General features: G+C 54.6%; 3 protein-coding genes across 10 annotated transcripts in view; 2 read left to right on the top strand and 1 right to left on the bottom strand.

Annotated features, from left to right (window-relative positions):
• Positions 1-5661: 5661 nt before the first annotated feature.
• Positions 5662-20591, bottom strand: FBXO2 (F-box protein 2). Of its 2 annotated transcripts, XM_060396486.1 has the most exons (7): positions 11497-20591; positions 9053-9173; positions 7667-8038; positions 7091-7220; positions 6923-7018; positions 6330-6468; positions 5662-6091 (listed from the first exon to the last, which is right to left on the bottom strand). In XM_060396486.1, the coding sequence occupies exons 2-7, from the start codon at positions 9111-9113 to the stop codon at positions 5957-5959; spliced, it is 933 nt and encodes a 310-aa protein (XP_060252469.1). In that variant the 5' UTR covers positions 9114-9173; positions 11497-20591; the 3' UTR covers positions 5662-5956. The 2 variants fall into 2 exon arrangements, with proteins under 2 accessions (XP_060252469.1, XP_042113185.1); XM_042257251.2 differs by lacking the exon at positions 9053-9173.
• Positions 12079-17134, top strand: LOC101112585 (F-box only protein 44). Of its 4 annotated transcripts, none has more exons than XM_012187332.3 (6): positions 12079-12150; positions 13061-13332; positions 14434-14531; positions 14704-14799; positions 14906-15041; positions 15975-17134. In XM_012187332.3, exons 2-6 carry the CDS (start codon positions 13068-13070, stop codon positions 16088-16090), a joined length of 711 nt encoding a protein of 236 aa, XP_012042722.1. In that variant the 5' UTR covers positions 12079-12150; positions 13061-13067; the 3' UTR covers positions 16091-17134. The 4 variants fall into 4 exon arrangements, with proteins under 4 accessions (XP_012042722.1, XP_012042718.1, XP_042113197.1 ...); XM_012187328.3 differs by having other exon boundaries at positions 14434-14560; XM_042257263.1 differs by having other exon boundaries at positions 12494-13332.
• FBXO6 (F-box protein 6) overlaps positions 19559-22222 on the top strand; it is a 21284-nt gene continuing 18620 nt past the window's right edge. For 2 of the 4 annotated variants that reach the window (XM_042257257.1, XM_060396487.1), the window contains exon 1: positions 20358-20440. The gene's annotated coding sequence lies outside the window, so the exon portion shown is untranslated. Of the gene's footprint in view, positions 19664-20357; positions 20464-22222 lie in introns of those variants that run through there. The other 2 variants (XM_060396488.1, XM_042257259.1) reach the window with 2 other exon arrangements.

The raw sequence follows: 22222 nt of genomic DNA, 5'->3' as shown, positions 1-22222 counted from the left end.
AGAGAGATCCCCTATGGGAGGAAAAGTAGGGGAGGGTGCCAGGCAGCCTGGGATGGAGACGGGTGAGTGATCGGAGAGCACTGGAGCCTCACAGAGCAAATACCTGGTATGTGCAGGGGTCCCTGGATTCCCATGGAGCCTCCCTCTGTGTCTTACAAACATCACCTGGGTGGCTGAGTCCATGCTCTTCATCTCCTTTCTTTGGCTCCAGCCCCTCCCCTAATCCAGGCAGTTCTTCCTTACAGCTAACTGAAACCTTTCATGCTACATCACCAACAAACCCTAGCTGAAGCACCAGAAGATGTCCCCAGCCCTGCCTATGCCATCTGCGAGCTGGTGGAGCTCCTGGCTCAGGGCGGTTATCTTGCTGACAATTAATAGGCTTTTGTTAGAGGAGAATGAATACCATCTCATCTTAATCTTCCTCATTATTCTCCTTGTTCAGCAGAGTCAACACAAGATTAGGTTTAATTTATGGGGGAAAAAATAGCAAAGTCATTACTCACCAGGAGATCAGGATTGGATCTGCCTGGGTGTTCTGTGTTCACTGTAAGTGAGGGGCCACGAGGAAGGCCTGGAGTTCTGCTGAGGTAGGGACAGGCTAGGGAGACCTTGGCCCCCAGATCCATTTGGGGCTGGAACCCTGGAGACCACCAGCCCTTTCCAGTCTTACAGGACTCAGGCCTCAGAGGACCCAGTCTCCTACATATTTCTCAGGAGCCTTTGCCATAAGACCAGTCCCAACGGAGGGCAGGGAGCTCAGCCTCTGAGGACACAGACTCAACCCAAGTCCACGGAAAGAAATCAGGATTTGGATTCAGATTCTGACTTCTGAGACCACTTCCTCTGCAGAGAACTGGCCAGAACCCACCCGGCCTGGCCAGAACCTTCCCGTCAAGGGAGCCTGGGGACTCCCTTGACAATGCTGACACCTAGCGGCTCTTAGAGGAACTGGTCCTTCCTTCCATCCTCCCTCTACATCCCCAAACAAACCATCAGTTCAGTTCAGTTCAGTTCAGTCGCTCAGTCGTGTGCGACTCTTTGCGACCCCATGAATCGCAGCATGCCAGGCCTCCCTGTCCATCACCAACTCCTGGAGTTCACCCAGACTCACTTCCATTGAGTCCGTGATGCCATCCAGCCATCTCATCCTCTGTCATCCCCTTCTCCTCCTGCCCCCAATCCCTCCCAGCATCAGAGTCTTTTCCAATGAGTCAACTATTCGCATGAGGTGGCCAAAGTATTGGAGTTTCAGCTTTAGCATCATTCCTTCCAAAGAAATCCCAAGGCTGATCTCCTTCAGAATGGACTGGTTGGATCTCCTTGCAGTCCAAGGGACTCTCAAGAGTCTTCTCCAACACCACAGTTCAAAAGCATCAATTCTTCAGCGCTCAGCCTTCTTCACAGTCCAACTCTCACATCCATACATGACCACAGGAAACACCATAGCCTTGACTAGACGGACCTTAGATGGCAAAGTAATGTCTCTGCTTTTGAATATGCTATCTAGGTTGGTCATAACTTTTCTTCCAAGGAGTGTCTTTTAATTTCATGGCTGCAGTCACCATCTGCAGTGATTTTGGAGCCCGAAAAAATAAAGTCTGACACTGTTTCCACTGTTTCCCCATCTATTTCCCATGAAGTGATGGGACCAGGTGCCATGATCTTCGTTTTCTGAATGTTGAGCTTTAGGCCAACTTTTCACTCTCCACTTTCACTTTCATCAAGAGGCTTTTTAGTTCCTCTTCACTTTCTGCCATAAGGGTGGTGTCATCTGCATATCTGAGGTTATTGATATTTCTCCCGGCATACCATGTACAAGAAAAAAAAAAAAACACCCAGATTTACAAAGTAAATCAGAAAGAGGAAGAGGGACTTTTAGCCATTTCAAAATGATTAAATAAATTTCCACCAAGAAGTCTAAAAGAAAATTCATCTTACCTTCCCTGACCCCTTCACCAAAATGGCCCAGGCCCCTTAGAACCCCCTCTTTCTGCCTGGGGCGATAATAAGCAGAGAAGCCCAGAAGCCTCACAGTCCTTGTCATTTCCAACTCTTTCCACTTCTCTTGCCCCAACTCTGTCCTCTGGCACATACTCATCTTGGACCCTGTACCACAGTGGAGTAGCTAGGACCAGGTCAACTACCTACTTGTCATATGACCCTAGGCTAGTTACCCAACATCTGAGTCTTATCTCTTTCATTCATAAAATGGGAGTGCCTATATCTACCAGAGAGGGCCACTGAGCAGATTAAACAAGCCTGTGTGCTTAGCACAGGAACTGGCAGCAGAAAGTCCTTAGCAAATGCCTATCACCCTCACCACCATCATCACTATCATCCTCTTCATCCTGCTTCTCTGAAAATTCGGTTTCATCCACTAAACTGTAAGCGTCTAAAGGTGGTTCAGTGGTAAAGAATTCCCCTGCCAGTGCAGGAGACACAGGTTCAATCCCTAGGTTGGGAAGATCCCCTGGAGGAGGACATGACAACCCACTCCAGTATTCTTGCCTGGGAAATCCCATGGACAGAGGAGCCTGGCAGGCTACAGTCCATGAGGTCACCAAAGAGTCAGACACAACTGGGCACACATGCTCACACCTCTAGCTCCTCATTCCCAATTCCTGCTAGACAGAAGAGATTTTTTTTCCTTAAGGGACACTGATATTACCTCTGCTTCTTGCAGCATTTATAGCCTATTAGACAGAGCACATGGTAGATGCTCGGGAAACTCTCAGGATCACCTGCCAACATCTCCAACTTCATGTCAAACCACTTTCCCACTTGTTCAGTGAGCTCCAGTCATGCTGGTTGCCTTTTAATCTGTGAGTAAGTTCATTCCCAACCCTGGGGCTTTGCATGTACAACTCCTGCAATGGTCTTCCCCCAGATATCTGGTTTCTCATCACCATTCGAATGTCACTTTCTCAGAGAGATCCTCCCTGATCACCTTGACTGTGCACAGCAGCACTGCCATGCTCACTCTCGACTTTGTTTACTATGCTATAGAGGTCAAGTGCCTAAGTGGCTGGGTAGAACTCCAGTTCTACCACTTACTAGCTGTGTGGCTTCAGACAACTTGCTTTGCCTCTCTTCAGTTCTCATATGTAAAAATGGAAATATTAATAATAATGGTTCCTACTTCATAAAGGTATTATGATGAATCAATATATGTAAATCTCTTGGAGTAGTGCCTGTTGTCTCTAAGTGTTATATCATGTTGGTAATTATCCTATTTATTTAACTGCATGTGTTTATGTTTCTCCATCTAGACTGGCAAAGAGCAAGTGCTTAAAATTACCGGTTGATTAGAAAGAAATCTTAGGGCCAGGCAGGCCTCTCCTTAATCACGTCCAGGTTGAGCTAAGTGGCCAACCAGTCCGCTGTCTCTGGCTTTCACACTCTCAGGGCCCTCGGGCTCCCCCTGCTGGACAGCGAATAGGTTTTGTTTTTGTGATCGCAACCTGTGGTAGCCGTCAAATTTCCACGCCCGCGTAGGGGACGGTAAACCTGGCTCTTTGGAGTCAGAACCACCTGGATCAGAACTTGTGCTTCTCCAGTTACTCTGCACGTCATACGGCAGGAAAGTCTCTCATTCAAGCCTCCTTATGGGCAGAAGGCGGGTAACGATGCCCTTGGCCCCTCCCCCCCATCTAGCTGGGTTATAGGCAGCGTGGTGTGAGGGTACCCTGCACACAGGGAGACCTGCAGGCCCCCATACCCCCAGCGTCAGCCCTTGGATGATGCACGAGAAGCCGTCTTGTCTTCCAAAGTGAAACGCCACCAGGTATCTGCTGTTCCTCCAGGGACAGACATGCAGGGACAGTCTGGAGCACCCCATTATCTGAGCCCCTTGGGTCTCCTCTGTGGGCCCTGTGCCCTGGGAAAGAATCTGGCCTCTGTCCCTCTGGCTGCTTCCTCTGAGAGCTGGCAGTTGGCTGGAGAGTGCCTTCCTGGGCTTGCATCCTCCTATTCACTTGACCCCCACCTCCCTGGCTGCTGTCTCCCCCATCGTGGCCTCAGAGGCCAAGGGTTCCCTGCCTCATTCCACACTTGTTTCCAGATCTCACAGTGCCCTTGGCTTTGGCTGAAGACCACAGACACTGCAACTCCTATATCTCCAGCCCAGACTCCTTATGACCCTCTTTCCCGAACACCCCCTGGGGGAGTTCTCCCAACCTACAGCATCTTTCATGCCCCCATACCCCTGCCCTGATACCTAGTCCTTTTGGACCCCTGGACTCAGATTCCTGGCCTCTCATACCCACTGCAACTCTCTGTCCAATCTCTTCCCAAACCCCCAGGGTGGTCTCTGGTCCCGACTCATCCTCATCTCGTTCCCCATGTGCCCATCCTATTCCCTCACCCCCAAAGTATCACCTTGCCCTTTACTCCTTTACTTAAAGCTGGGAGCTCAAGGGGTTACCCTCTTCCTTCATGGCTCCTCAGCAAACTGGGTCGCCAAGGTAAGGTATTGCTTACCCTGTCTGATTGACAACTCAGGTATGTGTGAACAACACCTTTCCCATTGGACTGTGAAATCCTCTAGAAAGGGCCAAGGGTGCTCATGGGACAGAGGGCTGTGGCTGCACCTTCAGACTAGGAGTTTTAAGGGATGTGTCTTCCCTATCTGACTGAGGATGCTCCCAGAGCAGGGAGCATATCTCCACCATTAGATTGGATATAGCCCTTCCCCAGATGCTCCATCCTCGATGTGGCCAGGCAGTTGACTTTTCCAGGGACAAAGAGTGTCTTTCTCAACCTTGTAACCTTAGGACCCTACACTAGGCTTGGCCCCAGGTTGAGATTTCAGGAGTCATGGGTGAATAAATGAACCAAAGAACAAAGGCAGGCAGGCTGCTGCTTAAACTCTGCAAGCCCACTGACCAGCAGGTGGCATCAAGGAAAGCTGGAGGGGCAGGGAGATTTTATTGGTCATCTTTTTGGAGAGAACAGATTTCTCAAGACCCTCAACCACCATCAAGACCAGCAGCTGAGAGTCCTGGGGAGAAGCGTGGGTTTGAGAGCTGTTGGGGAGGCCAGAAAAGGAGTTCCTGGCCCAGAGCCTGGTACACATCCTTCCCTCCACCTCTCCCTTTGAATCAGTGCCAGGGGCTAGCCTCTGGGCAGGGCTTGGAAAATGACCCATGAGACCAGATGCTAATGACTCCTGTCCAGTCCAATACTAGGCCAAGGAAGACAGCATGAAGTGGGTATGAACTGAAGAGGGACACCAAGCCTCCCACCTGGTCACCTCCCCACCTGAATCTCCCACCTTGAGCCACTAGCACTAATCATGGGTCCAAGAGAACTGGTACCATAGACTAGGTGCTGCCTCACTCACCATCCTGCCTTCAGAAAGGAACAGGGCAAGGGATCAAGAGAGGCCAGGAAGGGAGCCCCCACACACGCCCTGTTCTGGCTTCTGGGCAGTTTGGGTGTCAGTCAGGCGCCAGGCTCAGCTCCCCATCCTCGGCCTCACAATCCCAGCTTTGTCCCGTGGGTCCAGGCCCGGCTGGCTCTGCACCCGCCCAAGGGCCCCTGGAAACCAGAGCAGCTGGAACCCCACCAAGTGTTTTTCCAGACTGGGACAGAGGCCCTCAAGAGATAGAGACTGAGTGAAGGGAGGGCGGTTCATTCATCCGTTTGTTCATTCATTCCTTCGTCTGACAAATAATATTTATTGAACGCCCACAGTGGCAGGCACTGTGCTAGAGGACAAGTGCTAAGGGATTTAGTGGTCAGCCCAATGCAGACCCACACTCTCACCCATCTTATTTTCTGGATGCAAATATATACCAACAAAACCTCTCTCTTCCTGTGTGGAGGCTGGGCTTAGAGTATGGGACCGAGAGGAGTGCGTGGGGGTGGGGAGGGTGAGGATGCTACTAAGGCCTATCTAATCCCGGGCCTCTGCCCCTCCAAGGCAGCTAGGAGAGGCTGGAAGACAGGTCACTCAGGGCTCCACCCACACGCTGCTGTTGGTCACCCGGGCCCCGAACCAGCCCTTCCAGTAGACGCAGTCCTGTCCCCCGTGCTCGAAGCGGACGAAGCGGACGCCGGGGCCATAGTCGGTGAAGGTGTGGGAGATCTAGAGGTGGGGAGTTAGGGGAGGGTCAGACTCAGAGCCCTGGGGCCTCCCCCAGCCACCCCTACCCCGGCGCCCTGACTCTCCTCTAGTCCCCTGGACTTTTCAGCGCAGCATCCCTCCTTCGGATCTCTCCTACAGCCCAGGCTAGCCCCGCCCACAAGCCCCGTGGGCGGGGTTTCTACAAGCCCCGCCCCTCGCGTCCAGGCCCCGCCGGCCGCCCTCCGGCCTCCGAGCTCACCTCAATCCAGCCACCGTCGTCGCTGTCCGCCGGCACTGCCACCTGCCCGCTGTTGAACTCGGCCAGCACGTCCTCGTGCTCCGACAGCAGCTTCACCGTGAGCTCGTACAGGCAGCCGGCGTCTCTGCGGCCCGAGTACCTACCCAGAGGGAGAGAGCGAGCGCCCCGGGCAGGCTTCAGCCCTGCTGAGCCGATACTCTGGGCCCAGCTCTTAACGGAAATTAACCCTGTCGGCCGGTACTACCAATGACCCCATTTTACAGATAAGGAAACCGAGGCCAGAGAGAGAAAATGACTCGCTCAAGGTCCGAACCCAAGAACTAAATCCCAGATGGGCCAGACCGAACCTTGGGACCAAAACCAAACCTGCCGAGAAACTTCTTGTTTGGATCGCAGATGGATGTTGAAAAACAAAACCAAAAAAGCTTGTCAACATTTAAAACTCAAGAGGGGAGGCAGATTTCCACCTTCTCCTGAAAACCTGTGGCCCATGTTGTCGCAGCCTCTAGAGTTGGGAGGCAGGGGTCCCTGAAGCGGGGTAGCCGGTTCCAGTTGGCCCTCGCCCCCACTCCCCTAGCCCGCCGGCCGCTCACCAGTCCTTCACCACGATGGCCGGCTGAGTGGTGTCCAGTAGCTCCTCCCAGTAGCCCTCAGCCTGCAGATCAATGATCTGCGCTTTGCGACACCACCTGGGAGACTGGGGGTTAGGATGGAGTGGAGGCTCCTCCCCTCCCCTTCCCATCCGTCCCCCTTCTCCTTACTCGAAGGAGGAGGCAAAGTACTTCTTGACGCTCTCATCATGGGTGAATTCCATCCCACAGTCTCCGGGCAGCTCCTCCACCCTCCAGCCGTCCCCACCGTGCTCCACGTCGCACCAGCCCTCCAGGTCCTCTGTAGGAACACAACAGCCCCACGCTGGCCACCCCGTCCCTGCGAGGGTGTGGGGGGACTGGCTCTTGCCCCCATCGTAGAGGGAGGGCGAACGTGGTCCTTGAACGTTGGGCAGAGGGTGGTGGAGGTAAACGGTGAACACTTCCTGGTTTTCTGCCGGATTTCCTCACGCTCTCGGGAGGGTCTTCCGCGGGATCTGTCTTGCCCCAGATTCCCGGGGATGAAAGGACCCCCAGGGAGAGCGGACCCCCCCCCCCCACAAACCTAACCCAGGGAGCAAGACAGAAAGATAATACTACAGTCTGTGTTGGGGATACTCTTCGCTGGGCACAGCGCCAAGCACTTTATCTCATCTACCGCTCAAAGCAGGCTGGCCTTGTTACGGCCCATTGTAGAGAAGGGGAAGCTGAGCTCCCAAGGCCAGGTGACAGGGCGCGACCCCTCACCTTCCCCACACGGGTTGCGCAGCAGGTTGCGCCGCCTCTTGCTCAGGAAGTAGAACTGTTGCCAGTGGTCGCGCTCGTCCTCGGGGCCCTCCTGGGGCACCAGCCCCTCCTGCTGGCACTTGAGCAGCCACAGGGGGGCGCCGTCCACCAGCTCCTTCCAGCGCAGGCACACCAGGCGGCAGGCCTGCACCAGCTGGGCAGCCGGCAGCTCGGCCAGCACACGCAGCAGCAGCGGCTCGGGCAGCTCGTCCAGGTATGCCGCCTCCTCCTCCCCCTCGTCCTCGGGCCGCTCCTCCCCGCCGCTCGTCTCCTCCGCGCACGCCTCCTCCTGCTGCTCCGCCGGGCTGGCCTCCTCCGGCTGGCCCACGCTCTCTGAGGGTGGGCGGGGCGGGGGTGCGGCTGAGATTCCCCACGACTGTCCCCCGCCGCGCCCCACAACCTCTATGTGAAGGGCATCGCCTCCACCCACGCTCCGACAGTCCGCAACTGGGGCCGGATTCCGTGACCCGAGAGTAGGGCCTTGTGGAGGAAGCCCAGGGGACCGGGGCCACCGACCAGGCCCAGGTCTGAAGAGTGGCCTCAGAGGACTGTTTCCCTTGCACATCCAGTACACCACATACATACCTGAGCCGAGAGCAATAACTGATGATATTTCTGACACATGGAAGTCCCTTATCCCTCTGAACAGCCAGCCCTCTGAGATCTCTGCTCCAGTCACCTCCTCAAAGGAGCCCTTCTGGACCTCCCCTATTACAGTCTTCTCACCTCACCACTGGGAGTTCCGTCCTTTCTAGCTTTTATCCAAGAATGTGATGGTTTATAAACACCTTTCTTTGGACTAGACTGAGGGAATGAGGGGAAGAACAGGATCTGGGCAACTCACTGCTTCACCCCCAGTGCCTGGCATCTGACACACTCCCCTGCCCACTGTCAGCAGCTATTGTCAATTGCGCTGGGTTTTCCTGATCGTTTAGACCGTAAAGAATCTGCCTGCAATGCAGGAGACCTGGATTCGATTCCTGGGTTGGGAAGATCCCCTGGAGAAAGGAATGGCTACCTATTCCAGTATTCTTGCTTGGAGAATCCCATGGACTGAGAAGCCTTGAGGGCTACAGTCCATGGGGTTGCAGAGTTGGACGTGACTGAGCGACTAACACTACCAAGAGTTGGGCCCTATTTCATCCTAAACATTTTAATTGTATTTACTCTTTAAATCATCACAGCATCTCTTCAAGGTTGTCAGTATTACCATCCCATTCCGTTGATAAGGAAACTGAGGCACTGAAAGGTGAAACCACCCAGAATCACACAGCAAATGAGTGACTGGAACCTGGATTTGAACTCGGGCAATGGAGCTTCCGAGATGATTCTCGGAAAAGAACCCACCTGCCAATGCAGGAGATACAAGAGATGTGAGTTCGATCTGTGGGTCAGGCATGACAACCATGGCATGGCATGGCAACCCACTCCAGTGTTCTTGCCTGAAGAATCCCACGGATGGAGGAGCCTGGTCACATGGGGTCAAAAAGAATCAGACATGACTGAGGCAACTGAGCACACCATCAAGCTCCAGAGCTGCCTTTAACCACCACAGCCTTGAGAAAATAATTCGTGGAGTTGGGAGTTATAATTTTTATTTCACAGGTGAAAATGCTCAGGCTCAGAGGTGTGGAATGACTTGCCAAAGATCACAATGCTGGTATTCAGGCAGGGGACACAGGGACCTGAGGCCTGAAGGGAAGAAGAAACAGGGGCTTGCAGATGGGGGAGGGAGGCTCCTTAAAAGACAATGTGTGTGTCAAACAGGGAGGTGTAACACGTACTTGGGAAGGAGGGTTTCTTCACTCCTTTTCCTATCCCTGGCCCTCAGCTTCCCTGTCTATAAAATAGGAATAATCCCTGCACCAAGGCATTCCAATGGTACTGATGATCACCTCCGCTGAGGAGTGGGCAAGGGCATTCTAAATTATGAGAGGGACCCATGTCAGGAGCTGTGGGCTGAACTGTCTTTTGGATCCTGGCTGGCCTCAGCTGGGCCATCCGAGCCTTGAATAAGCAGATACTGTGTGCCCAGTTTCCCTGGAGACAGTGAGGAGGAGATGGAGCCACTCTGAGTGATGGGGGAGGCCATTGCTCTCAGACCTAAGAAGGGGTGGGGAGGGTTCCCTAAGGGCTGGGCCCTAGAAAGCCAAGGCAGTGGCGGAAACAGGCCAGACACCAGGGGAGGAACAGGTAGGGCCCAGACCCAAGGCTGGGGGTTGCCAGGACCTGGCCAGCCAGTCCTTCACCTCCTCACATGCAGCATTCCCCACCCCTAAACCCCAGTCAGACCCCTGAGAGCCGAATCAGGGTTTATCTCTTCAGACCCCGGAGCACACAGGGAGTCCTCAGGATATCTTATTCAGTGGATCTTATTAGTTAGCACAGTTCCCTTCATTATTAGCTTTTATTATTATTATTTTTTGCCACATCTTTATGATATGGTGCTTTACCCACCCCTCTGGCCAGGAGGCAACTGAGGCCCAGAGAGGCTTACTGGCCTCTCCCAAGTCACACCGTAGAATGGTGGAGATGGCGTAGAGGAAAATGCCTGCCCTGAAGCCATGTCACCTGCCTGCCCTGCTGCCCACAGCTCTCCAGGGAGCTGGGCCCAGTGTCCTCACCTCTCTACCCCTCCCCCTGCCCTGCCCTGCCCTGGCCCTGGTGGACACCTGATGCTCCCCAGAAAGGTGCACCTCGCCCAGTCCCCTCTCCTGGCCCCAGGCCTGGCACTCAAGGCCCCAGATCTGATTACAGGCCCCCCACCCTCTCTGGAGCAAATACAACTCCCCACATTGTTGCCTTCGGAAAGTTATCTGGGTCCTGGAAACTGCCTCCGAGGCTTATTCACTCACTTGGATTGGGCCCTTGAGTCCGGGGAATAGCTGGGCCCTGGGAAAAAGCAGGAACCCATTCTGGGTCCTATGAAAGGTGTGGCAAGGGGGCCATGGATTGGGAGTAAGAGCTGAAGGAGGTAGGATTTTCAGGGCTAGAGGGTGGGGCAGGGCATCTCGGCCACCCTAGTGAGCATCACTGTTACCCATTGTCTCCCCCAAGCAATGGCCTCTCAGATGGGCCTGATGACAAACAGGTGAGGGAATCTGGGAGTGGGCAGGTCTTGTTCCCACCCTGACTCAGCAAGCAACCCCTCCAGGCCCAGCAGGAATTCCTAGAGATGAGGAGGGGGTCTTTGGTGCCAGACAAGATGACTGGGCAGTCTCAAAGGGCTCTAAGCATCAGCTAGAGCTGACGCCTGAACTCTCTCACCACTGGCCTGGTGCCCACTGGGCATCCAGCCAACCAAATGAGGATAGCCCCTCCAGACAAGGGATCCCAGGAGGAAGGCTTGGATAAGGTGGGGAGAGGGCAGTAACCCCAAGAAATTCGTGGGGATTCAGACAACTCACGGCCCAGAGTTGGCAAATGCAAGAAGCTGATGGAATAAAAAGGCTTGCGGCCTCTTCCATCACAGATGGGTCCCAGATCCCGGTCATCAGACCCTCAGGAAGCCAAGAGGAGGAAGGAACGTGCTCCTATGCTATCTGCGGATTAAATGGGACCCAGGAGTCCTCCCTTTGCCTGTCATCTCTCAAGGCCTCCCGCACATCAAGATACCAGACAGAAGGCTGTGCTCCTTAGAGACTGTCTCAAGGGCTCTGCTTGGGTGAAAGTTTGCCGCTCTGGGTCTGGGGGGCCCCCTCGCTCTCTGATGCGCCCTCTCCATAGCATTCGCCCGCCTGCCCCGGTCACCCCTCCTAGACTGAGCGAGTGGATCCGGTGGCGGAGGCTACCTGGGTCACCGTCTCCGTCCATCGTTGCGGAGGGCGTTCGCGAGAGGAGGAGGACCCGGAGCGCTGCGGGGCTGTCCGAGTCCCGAGGCGGCGGCGGCGAGTCCAGGCGCTGCCCGCGTCTGGGTCGGGTCCCGGCCGACTGAGCCTTTTAAAGGCCCCCGCCTCCGCCCCCGCCCAGCGTTTGGCCCCGCGCCGGGACGCCCTGCAGTCCGGAGCGATCGACCAGAGGCCGGAGGCTCCCGGTTCCTTGGCAGACCCAGGAGGCCCGGAAAGGTCGGGTTTTGTTTTTGTTTTTTAATGTAGGAGGAGGGGGAGCCCAATTCCGGGCGTCTCCCTGCGCCCTCCTGGGGTGACTGCTTGGAGGAGGCGGTGAGGGGCGGAGGGTGCGCGGGCCAGTTGGAGGAAGAGGGCAGAAGCTCCTCCCGGCACCGCCTGCCCCACCCCCGCCACCCCAGGTAATTTTCCTACATCAGTGAGGGGGGCGTCCCAAGCCTAGTGCTCCCCAAGAGGCGGGGACCGGAGCGGGCCGCGGGGGCGGGGCCGGGGCGGGGCTTGGTCGGCGGCGTAGGCGAGGCCCCACCCACCGCGACTGCAGGTCCAGGCAGGCTCAGCCCCGGCTGCCAAACGGGATCGCATAGCGGCGGCCGAGCGCAGGTAACCGGTGGGAGTTGGCGTGGGGAGCGCCGGGGCGAGGATGAGGGTTGCGGGGGTCGGGGGCCTCGGTGCTTCCGGGCCCCGCCGCAGTGTGCCGAGAGAGGCCCAGCGCGAACAAGGCCCAGGCGGCTGGGTTGCGCGGAGCGGCCTCGGGCGGCGGCGCGGGCAAGAGACCCAACTGGGGTCGCCATCGATGGGCAGGGGTCCAAGCCTAGACTTTGAAAGCCACAAGGAGGGATGGGAAGTCGAAGACGCGCGAGGGCACCTGGGCCTGGAGCCCAGCCACGGGGATGGGGATGGGGGTATAGGAAAGACGGCTCAGCCTCGCCTACCGCTTCTCCAGTCTCACCCAGGCAGGTCATTTCCTCCGTGGTCTCGGAAACGTGGCTTGAGCCCTTTGGACGTCGGTCGAAGACAATGACAATTATGCTTTCCCCTCCTCTGTTTTGAGGATGGGAGAGAGAATGAGAAGAAGGTGCCAGACAGGCTGCGGGGCTTTGCGTTTGTATATCCAGGCGAAAGACTGGCCTATTGAAAAAGGCTGGCTCTAGACTCAGAAAGGGCTCAGGCTCCTTTCCGCTGCTTCTGTCCGTGTGGCCTCGGGCAGATCCCACCTCTTCTGCCTCCTTCGCCTCCCTTAGGGGCTATTGTGAGGTGCCAGTAAAAAAAAAACCAGAGCTCACCTTTTACTGAGCTTCTCCTGAGAGAGGTCCTTGAACCCTTTCCAGGAGGTAAGTACTGTTCCTAGCCCCACTTTACAGAGCAGGAAACTGAGGCTCAGAGAAGCCCGGTGACTTTCCTGAGACAATCAGTGGCAGAGCTGGGAGGAGAACCTCCACCACAGGGTGCTGTGAGTACCTGGCCCTCGGGAGGGGGCCAGGTCTGCAGTGTAGCTTGCCAATGCCCACAGGAGAGCTATGGCGGTGGGGAACATCAACGAGCTGCCTGAGAACATCCTGCTCGAGTTGTTTACACACGTGCCTGCCCGCCAGCTGCTGCTGCGCTGCCGCCTGGTCTGCAGCCTCTGGCGTGACCTCATCGATCTCGTGACCCTCTGGAAGCGCAAGTGCCTGCGCGAGGGCTTCATCACCGAGGACTGGGACCAGCCTGTGGCCGACTGGAAGGTCTTCTACTTCCTCCGCAGCCTCCACAGGAACCTCCTGCATAACCCATGTGCCGAAGGTGGGATGCTGACTGGATCTGACATACCCCCAAACACACATACTGTTGTGATGTCAGCTAACATTCATTAAGCTCTAACAATGAGCCAGCCAGGCATTTTAGGGGGCTTAATGCCTTTCATCCTCTTGCAGTAATCCTAAGAGGTAAGTGCTGTTAGGCACCCATCTTTCAGATGGGAAAACTGAGGCCAACAGTGGCATTTCCTATTCCACTCTTAAGGTTATTTCCCCAGTGACCTTTCTGAGAAGGAATGTTGGCCAGTTGGGACTAATTGTGCCCAGGACACAAGACCCAGAAGTCAGAACCATATTTTCTTGGCCTGGTTCCCAGACTCCAGGATTAAGCCTATTAGGAGTGTCCCAGAGGACAAAGGTGACTTTGCTCATGAAAGAGGGAGAGATCTAATCTTTCCAACACATTCCAGCAGCAGGTGAAACATGACTTCTGTGGTTATCCAGAGGCCCCCCTTTCTGTTGCTGTGTTGTAACTGATTAATTAGACACTGGGATGGGATAGGAACCTCATTCTCCATTATGTGGTCAAATTCTGGAGTGAAATAATAAAACCACCCAAAGCTGTCCAGAGCTTTCAGATGCCTCCTCACCTGACTCCCCAACAGCTATGTTCTGGACCAGCAGTTGACATACCATAGTCCATAGGCCAAATCTGGCCCAGGAGCTAAGAAGAATTTCTAAGGTTTTATGTGATAGTCAATATGTAGCCCACAAAACTTGACACTTTGTGGAAAAAGTTTTCCAGTCTCTGTTCCTGACCCGTTTACAGAGGATGAAACCAAGGCTCAGAGAGAGAAAGCAGCTTGCATAAGGTCACAGAGTCCAGTATTGGTAGAGCTGGGACTAGATCCAGATCTGCCTGGCATCAGAGCATTCCCTAACAGAAGTCATCTAGTCATTCCCACCATCGGGATTCTCAGCAGAAGTCAGTCATGGTGGTGCCTGGCACACCGGATGTGCAGGGTTCCCCAGCTGGGGGCTTGAGGGAAGCTGCTGAAATCCAGAGAGAGATGCTGGGAGCAAGGGGTGCTTAGGCGCTGACCACTAGGGGGGCCTCCCTTTGATGTGAACTCTGCTTTCCCACCAGAGGGATTTGAATTCTGGAGCCTGGACGTGAATGGAGGTGATGAGTGGAAGGTGGAAGATCTCTCCAAAGACCAGAGGAAGGAATTCCCCAATGACCAGGTCAAGAAATACTTCGTGACTTCTTATTAGTAAGATCCATGGGGTCTCCGGGAGGGGGGGAAGCCCAAGTCACTGCACCTTGAGGCCTCTCCTGCTCTGGGAAGGGCAGGCCTAGCCCTAGAGGGCCCTGGTGGCGAGCCCCAGCCCCTCCCACCCCTCCACCTACCCCCAGCACCTGCCTCAAGTCCCAGGTGGTGGATCTCAAGGCCGAAGGGTACTGGGAGGAGCTGATGGACACCACAAGGCCAGATATCGAGGTCAAAGACTGGTAAGTGCCTGGGGCAAGGGCGTGGGGGGGGCCTGCCACTCAGGTGCCCCACCCCTACCCTGCCCCCCATCTCCAAGGCCCTAATGGGCCCTCCCACTGCCTGCAGGTTCGCAGCCAGGCCAGACTGCGGGTCCAAGTACCAGCTGTGTGTTCAGCTCCTATCGTCAGCACACGCACCTCTGGGGACCTTCCAGCCAGACCCAGCAATGATCCAGCAGAAGAGCGATGCCAAGTGGAGGGAGGTGTGTGAGTCATGAAGGGAGGTGTGTAAGTTGTGAAGGGGATGGGGGCATACTGTCCAAGGCTGAGACCGCAGTCACACAGACCTGGGTTCAGATTCCAGTTCCACTGCTTCTGACCTAGGCTTTGGCTGCTCTGACCTCTAAAAGACTTCAATGAAATGATGCTTGGAAAGATATGTTCAAAAAGGTTGACTACTACTAATTACTACCAGTTATAACTATTGTCTAGGTCAGGGTTCAGTGATCTTTTTCTTAAAAGGCCAGATACAAATAGTTTAAGCTTTGCAGGCTGTACTGTCTCTGTCTCAACTACTCAGCTCATCAGCTCTGCCATTGTCATGAAAGCAGCTTTAGCAAAAGGGCATGGCTGTGTTCCAGTAAAACTTTATTTATAAAACCAGGTAGTGGGCCCCTAGACCAGTTTCCTAACTCCTGATCTAGACCAGTGATCTCCAGAACTTTCTGCAGTGACAGAAACGGTCTGTCTGCCCTGTCCAGTTTGATAGCCCAGAGCCACACGCAACAACTGAAAACTTAGTAAGAGCCAGTTTGTAGTGTAGCTGAGGAACTGAATTTTTAATTTTATCTAATGTTAATTAATTTTAACTTAAATAGCCACGTGTGCTCAGTGATGACTGGACATCTTTTGGCAGCTTGTAAAGTTTCCTTCAGTTCCTTTGAGCTGCACTTAGATAATCCCATGGAGTGGATCCGGCAAGATTTTGCTCCATTTTACAGATGAGGAAATTGAGGCATAGACAAGGGAGGTAGTCTGCCCAAAATCAGAGTAAGGACTCAAATTCTATTCTCCTGACTCCGGGTCAAGCACTAAGGCCTCAGCCCATCCTGGCCCCATCACCCCCTCAGGCAGTGCCACCCTCAGGGTCAACTCCCCTGACCACTCTCCTTTCCTCCTCTGCCCCACCCCACCAGGTCTCCCACACTTTCTCCAACTATCCGCCCGGCGTCCGCTATATCTGGTTTCAGCATGGCGGTGTGGACACTCACTACTGGGCTGGCTGGTATGGCCCGAGGGTCACCAACAGTAGCATCACCATCGGGCCCCCACTGCCATGACACCCCTAAGCCCCCAGCCACCTAATCCCAACTGAAAAACTGCTGTCAGAGAAGGGCTGGGCTTGGGAAAGGGAGGTAGAGGCCAGGCTCCCCCAGACCTCCTAGTTAATCTTTGCCCCCAGCTCCCCAATTGCCACTTTGTGGAGCCTCTTTGTTTGTGCAGCCTTCATATGTTATGGGTAGCTAGTTCTCTGCCAGGGATCTCAGTCTGAATGATGGGGCCCCTGAGGTTAGGGAGGCATAGGTCATTCCCCCAGGCTCCTCCCCCTATCACCTCTGAGGGAGGGTCTCCAAGCTCTGCTGATAACCCAGATCTGTGTGTCTACCTTCTCTCCCTGGGCCACTTTCTCACTGTCTTCTTTCAGGGCCCTCAGAGCAGGGACAGTCAGGACTTCCGGCAAGCCAGTGACTGCCCCATGTAGTACAGATGCTGGGAGGTAACCGTGTAGCTCAGACAGGTCTAGGAGTGGAAAGAGGGTTCTGCTGGCCCATCCTCTGACCCCTTCTCTACCACCTTCAAACTCTCTGACTCTGTGCCCCTACTCAGGGAGGTGGCTTTGGCCCAGAGGCTCAGGCCTGGTCTGAGATAGGCCCAGTGGGTGGGGTCCTGGCCAGGTCTAGACGGTCTTCACTGTCAGGGAAGCCCCAGAAGCCACATAGGTATTAAGTGGGGGCAGGGCTCTCCAAAAGACCCCCCTGGAACTCTGTGCAGGGTAAGCCAGGGCAGGTGGGAGTGGGGGTAGTGCCAGGACTGGTCCCTGAGAACTGGGATATGTGAACCCTGAATGAATAGGATAGGGGTTTTCAAGAACCACCTGTCTATCTCCATGCCTAGACCACACTCTCTGGAGCTTGGAGAGCATTCCAGGCCCCCACCCTACCCTCAGAACTACCATTCCCAGGACCTTCCCACCCTGTCTGCCCACGTTCCCACCTCTCCCTCCTGCTGGAAAGAGAGCTGTGCTCTGGTCCTACCCCTGCTGCATGTGGCCAAATAAAAGGTATTCCCAGCCCAACATGTGCCCTGTGTTTTCTGGGGGAAAATGGCAAACTTCATGGGAGGTCCTGCCTCTGGCCTGCAGAAGGTACAACTTGTATGGCTCTGTCCAAGGTACATAGAGGGGATGACATTTCAGGAGCCAGACTTCGAAGAATGAGGGTCCTGGGACAGACGACTGGAAGAGCTGCTGACCCCCACAGCCCAGCAGCTTCCTCTGGAGGCCTGGCCACCAGCTGGGGAGTGAGGCATGCAGGTTTCTTGGGCAGCTCTTGCCTAATAGGGACAGACCACTGGAAGAGCTGCTGACCCCCACAGCCCAGCAGCTTCCTCTGGAGGCCTGGCCACCAGCTGGGGAGTGAGGCATGCAGGTTTCTTGGGCAGCTCTTGCCTACACCTCTTGCTGGGTCAGCAGTGCCACCACAGGCACTACTTACTGTTGTTTTTTTCACTGTCCAGAGCTTTACTGACACTGGATGAAGCCTAAGAATTTATAGTGGCTCAGCTGGTCAAGAATCCACCTACAATGCAAAAGACCTAGGTTCGAACCCTGGGTTGGGAAGATTCCCTTGGAGATGCAAAAGGCTACCCACTCCAGTATTCTGGCCTGGAGAATTCCATGGACTGTATAGTCCATGGGGTCGCAAAGAGTCAGACACGACTGAGTGACTTTCACTTTCTAGAATTTATGAAGGTGCCCGGCACACAGCAGGTGTTCAATAAGTACTGTTAAGTTGCATTATCTTCACTCAACAGTTAGCTAAATTAGGGCCTCAACCAGGGCAGGGACTGTTACTGACCAGGGTTTTTGCCCTCCTTAGCAACAGAAATTGATAAGATGCCAGATAGGAAGTTCAAGTAAGCCTTTATTGGGACCTCCACTAGAGTAGGAAGGAAAGAAATCCAAATAACAGGTTTCCTTGCTCCCTGGCTAGCTCCAGGAGTGCAGGGGTGGGAGCAGAGGTCGGGGTGGGGGGTCTCAGCTTGGTGAGCTGGTTCCTTACATAGGGTGACGGTAGGGTTGTTAGGGGTGTGTTCCAGGGCTTGCGCTGGAGGGGTGGCCTAGGTAGTTTGCCCACCCCTTTGGTGATGTGTGCAAGGGGGCATCTGCAGTATTTGCTTTGGCTCCCAGCTCTTCAGAAGTGACAACTGGGTTTTTGGTCTTTTGTATCTAGTCCATAATTTTCCCCAACTTAGCATGCAGGCACTTATTTTCAGTCTCTTATAGTTTCTTTGTATTTTGTTGCTCAAGGGGACTTATGAGCAGGTGCAAGCCCTGCAGCAAAGAGTCCCTGGTCCCACCCAGCCTGTCTCAGAACCACCACCCAGTTAACTGTATGGCAAGTTAGCAAAGGACACTCTGTCTTGGAGGAGACACAGCCCTGAGTTAACAGCCTAGCCTGGGTCAGGCACCCCTGGGCAGTGCGCGCCCTTTATGACCCTTTGTGATTATCTGAAGCGTTGTTCTTCACTTGCTCAGTCATGTCCGACTCTTGAGACCCTATGGACTGCAGCCCCTGGGCTCCTCTGTCCATGGGATTTCCCAGGCAAGAATACTGGAGTGGGTTGTCATGCCCTCCTTCAGGGGATCTTCCCAACCCAGGGATCTAACCCGGGTCTCCTGCTTGGCAGGGGGATTCTTCCCACCTGGGAAGCCGAAGCAACAATTAGAACTGGACATGGAACAACAGACTGGTTCCAAATAGGAAAAGGAGTACGTCAAGGCTGTATATTGTCACCCTGCTTATTTAACTTCTATGCAGAGTACATCGTGAGAAATGCTGGACTGGAAGAAACACAAGCTGGAATCAAGATTGCCGGGAGAAATATCAATAACCTCAAATATGCAGATGATACCACCCTTATGGCAGAAAGTGAAGAGGAACTAAAAAGCCTCTTGATGAAAGTAAGAGGAGAGTGAAAAAGTTGGCCTAAATCTCAACATTCAGAAAATGAAGATCATGGCATCCGGTCCCATCACTCCATGGGAAATAGATGGAGAAATAGTGGAAACAGTGTCAGACTTTATTTTTTCAGGCTCCAAAATCACTGCAGATGGTGACTGCAGCCATGAAATTAAAAGACGCTTACTCCTTGGAAGAAAAGTTATGAGCAACCTAGATAGCATATTCAAAACAGACATTTCTTTGCCGACTAAGATCCGTCTAGTCAAGGCTATGGTTTTTCCAGTGGTCATGTATGGATGTGAGAGTTGGACTGTGAAGAAGGCTGAGTGCCTAAGAATTGATGCTTTTGAACTGTGGTGTTGGAGAAGACTCTTGAGAGTCTCTTGGACTGCAAGGAGATCCAACCAGTCCATTCTGAAGGAGATCAACCCTGGGATTTCTTTGGAAGGGATAATGCTAAAGCTGAAACTCCAGTACTTTGGCCACCTCATGCAAAGAGTTGACTCATTGGAAAGGACTTTGATGCTGGGAGGGATTGGGGGCAGGAGAGGAAGGAGACGACCGAGAATGAGATGGCTGGATGGCATCACTGACTCGATGGACGCGAGTCTGGGTGAACTCCAGGAGTTGGTGATGGACAGGTAGGCCTGGCATGCTGCAATTCATGGGGTCGCAAAGAGTCGCACAGGACTGAGCGACTGAACTGAACTGAACTACCTGGGAAGCCCCTTTAGTAGGTGCTTGCTAATTATTTATTGAATAGAGAAAGTGAAAGTCTCTAGACCAGAATTCTGGAGTGCCTAGCCTTTCCCTTCTCCAGGGTATCTTCCCAACCCAGGTCTCCCACATTGCAGGCGGGTTCTTTACCAGCTGAGCCATAAGGGAAGCCCTGAATAGAGAAAGGAATTAACTTAATCCCAACAAAAAAACACAGAGCGGATTACCTTTGAGTTAATTCAGGGCTACCCGAGAGATGGTAGGAGCCAAGCTGAAGGCCAGAGTTTCAGCAGTTTCCCTCTAGAGCAACTTCGCTCCCAGGGTCCCGGGATCCCGGGTAGATATGAGTGGCCCCAGAGGGGTGGAGCTGAGTCAGGAGGCGGCTCCGGCTTCCCCGGAAAGAGGAGAGAAGGTCGGTCCCCGCCGCTAAGCCGCCCGCCGCCTAGAAGGGAAAGCTTGAGGTCTGGAGCTCCCCTGACGCGGCCCCAGCCCTGAGAACCCCAGACTCCCTGGCACACCGTGGGTGAAGGGGTTCCGGCGCTGCGTTGGCGAGGTCTAGGAGCGGCCCAGAGGGAGGCGGCCGGAGCGCGGCGCGGTGACGCAGGCGCGGGGCGGGGCGAGAGCGCTCGGCAGCTAGGAGGCCGCAGGCTCCATGCCGATCCCGAGCTCCGGTCTCGCGGGGAGCGCCGCCCCGTGCCCAGGTCTCAGCCCAGCTGGGGGACCGGTAGGGGGGCGACAGGCGCGGGAGGGGGCTTGGGTCAGGCGCTGCGGGTCTCTGGGTCTCTCAACGTTGACCGAACCCGAGGACGCCGTCACTGGCGGGCCGACACCCTCGGCAGGCGGAAAGGGACTGACGGAGCCGCTTGGGGGCGTGGCGAGGGCGGAGCCAATCGCCGGGGTCTGGTCGCCGCGACGCTTAATCTTTCGCCTCCCGGCCTGGCTGTCCCGAAGCATCCTCGGCTTCCGGGGCCATTGCCGCCTCACCTCCAGAGCAGCGCCCCGGTCAGGAGACAGTCTAGGGACTCTGGGCACCGTCACGCCCGCGGGGCCTGGGACGAGGCCAAACTTACCCAAGCCTCAGCTTCCGCTTTCGGAAATGGACTTAGTAACAGGGTCTCAAGGGGTTCTGGGGAGAGTCTATGGCGTAAAGGCTAGTGCGTGGCTTCTGGACTGGTACGCAGGAAGCCCAGTAGGTGCGAGAGGCTGCTTCGTAGCGCTGATGTAGTCGTTTCCGCTTAAGAGTGCCCCAGGATGACCTTCACCCACCCAACATCCCCAGCTACCCCCTCTGCAGTCAGGCTTTGGGGATGGGGTCCAGTAATAACGTGGGTTGCCATGCCGTCCCTCAGGGGATCTTCTCAACCCAGGGATGGAACCCGCGTCTTTTATGTCTCCTGCTTAGGCAGGCAGGTTCTTTACTGCTAGTGCCACCTGATGTTGTTAGTCACTCAGTCATGTCCAGCTCTTTGCAACCCCACGGACTGTAGCCCACCAGTCTCCTCTGTCCATGGGATTCTCCAGGCAAGAATACCGGAGTGGGTTGCCATTTCCTTCTTCAGGGATCTTCCCGACCCAGGAATGGAACCTGGTTCTCCTGCATTGCAGGCAGATTCTTTACTGTCTGAGCCACCTGGGAAGCCCAATATGGGACCAGACTTTGGACCACAGGTTAAGACACCTCTAACTTGGAGATCCAACTAGTCCATCCTAAAGGAGATCAGTCCTGGGTGTTCATTGGAAGGACTGATGTTGAAGCTGAAACTCCAATACTTTGGCCACCTGATGTGAAAAGCTGACTCATTTGAAAAGACCCTGATGCTGGGAAAGATTGAGGGCAGGAGGAGAAGGGGACGACAGAGGATGAGATGGTTGGATGACATCACCGACTCAATGGACATGAGTTTGGGTAAACTCCCGGAGTTGGTGATGGACTGGGAGGCCTGGCGTGCTGCAGTTCATGGGGTGGCAAAGAATTGGACACAACTGAGCGACTGAACTGAACTTTGAGCCCAGGGACTTTTACTTCGTCTAGACAATGCTTTTAGAAGTTACCAACTTTTAAAAATCAACAGATTTCATGTTTTTAAAAAAAAATGTTTAAAATTTCTCGTGAAAAATGGGAAGACCTGGCCACAAGGAGTCTTTTTCCATCACTGCCCCAGGGACCAGGGGACCGTAGGAACCAGGCTCAAGGTCAGAGTTTCAACAGTCTCTGTTCAGGCTGTCCAGGCGGGGGCCCACCTGGCTCCCTGCATCCAGGAAACCAGGGTAGAGGTCTAGGGCGTGGCCTGGCGGAGGCAGGGAGAGGTCTAGGGCGTGGCCCCGAAGGGCAGGGGCTAGGTCAGGAGGACTCTGGCTTCCCAGAGGGAGGAGGAAGCAGAGAGAAGGTGAGTCCTTGCAGGAGCTACGTGTACCTTGTGGTGGTGATGGTGGTTGTGGTTTAGTCACTAAGTTATGTCCACTTCTTTGCAACCCCATGGACT

This window comes from Ovis aries, chromosome 12 (assembly GCF_016772045.2).
Source record: "Ovis aries strain OAR_USU_Benz2616 breed Rambouillet chromosome 12, ARS-UI_Ramb_v3.0, whole genome shotgun sequence".
NCBI lineage: Eukaryota > Metazoa > Chordata > Mammalia > Artiodactyla > Bovidae > Ovis > Ovis aries.
This window is presented reverse-complemented; position numbering and strand designations above follow the sequence as displayed.

What these genes read in the sequence shown, in the direction of transcription:
- FBXO2 (XM_060396486.1), bottom strand. Translation starts at nt 9,113, where the DNA reads ATGGTTGTCATGCCTGACCCACAGATCGAACTCACATCTCTTGTATCT. An exon ending in TGTATCTCCTGCATTGGCAG is followed by an intron (nt 8,039 to 9,052) that starts GTGGGTTCTTTT and finishes GCCCACCCTCAG; the next exon opens with AGAGCGTGGGCCAGCCGGAG. An exon ending in GCCATCGTGGTGAAGGACTG is followed by an intron (nt 6,469 to 6,922) that starts GTGAGCGGCCGG and finishes CCCTCTGGGTAG; the next exon opens with GTACTCGGGCCGCAGAGACG.
- LOC101112585 (XM_012187328.3), top strand. Translation starts at nt 13,068, where the DNA reads ATGGCGGTGGGGAACATCAACGAGCTGCCTGAGAACATCCTGCTCGAG. An exon ending in GATATCGAGGTCAAAGACTG is followed by an intron (nt 14,800 to 14,905) that starts GTAAGTGCCTGG and finishes CACTGCCTGCAG; the next exon opens with GTTCGCAGCCAGGCCAGACT. An exon ending in GCGATGCCAAGTGGAGGGAG is followed by an intron (nt 15,042 to 15,974) that starts GTGTGTGAGTCA and finishes CCACCCCACCAG; the next exon opens with GTCTCCCACACTTTCTCCAA.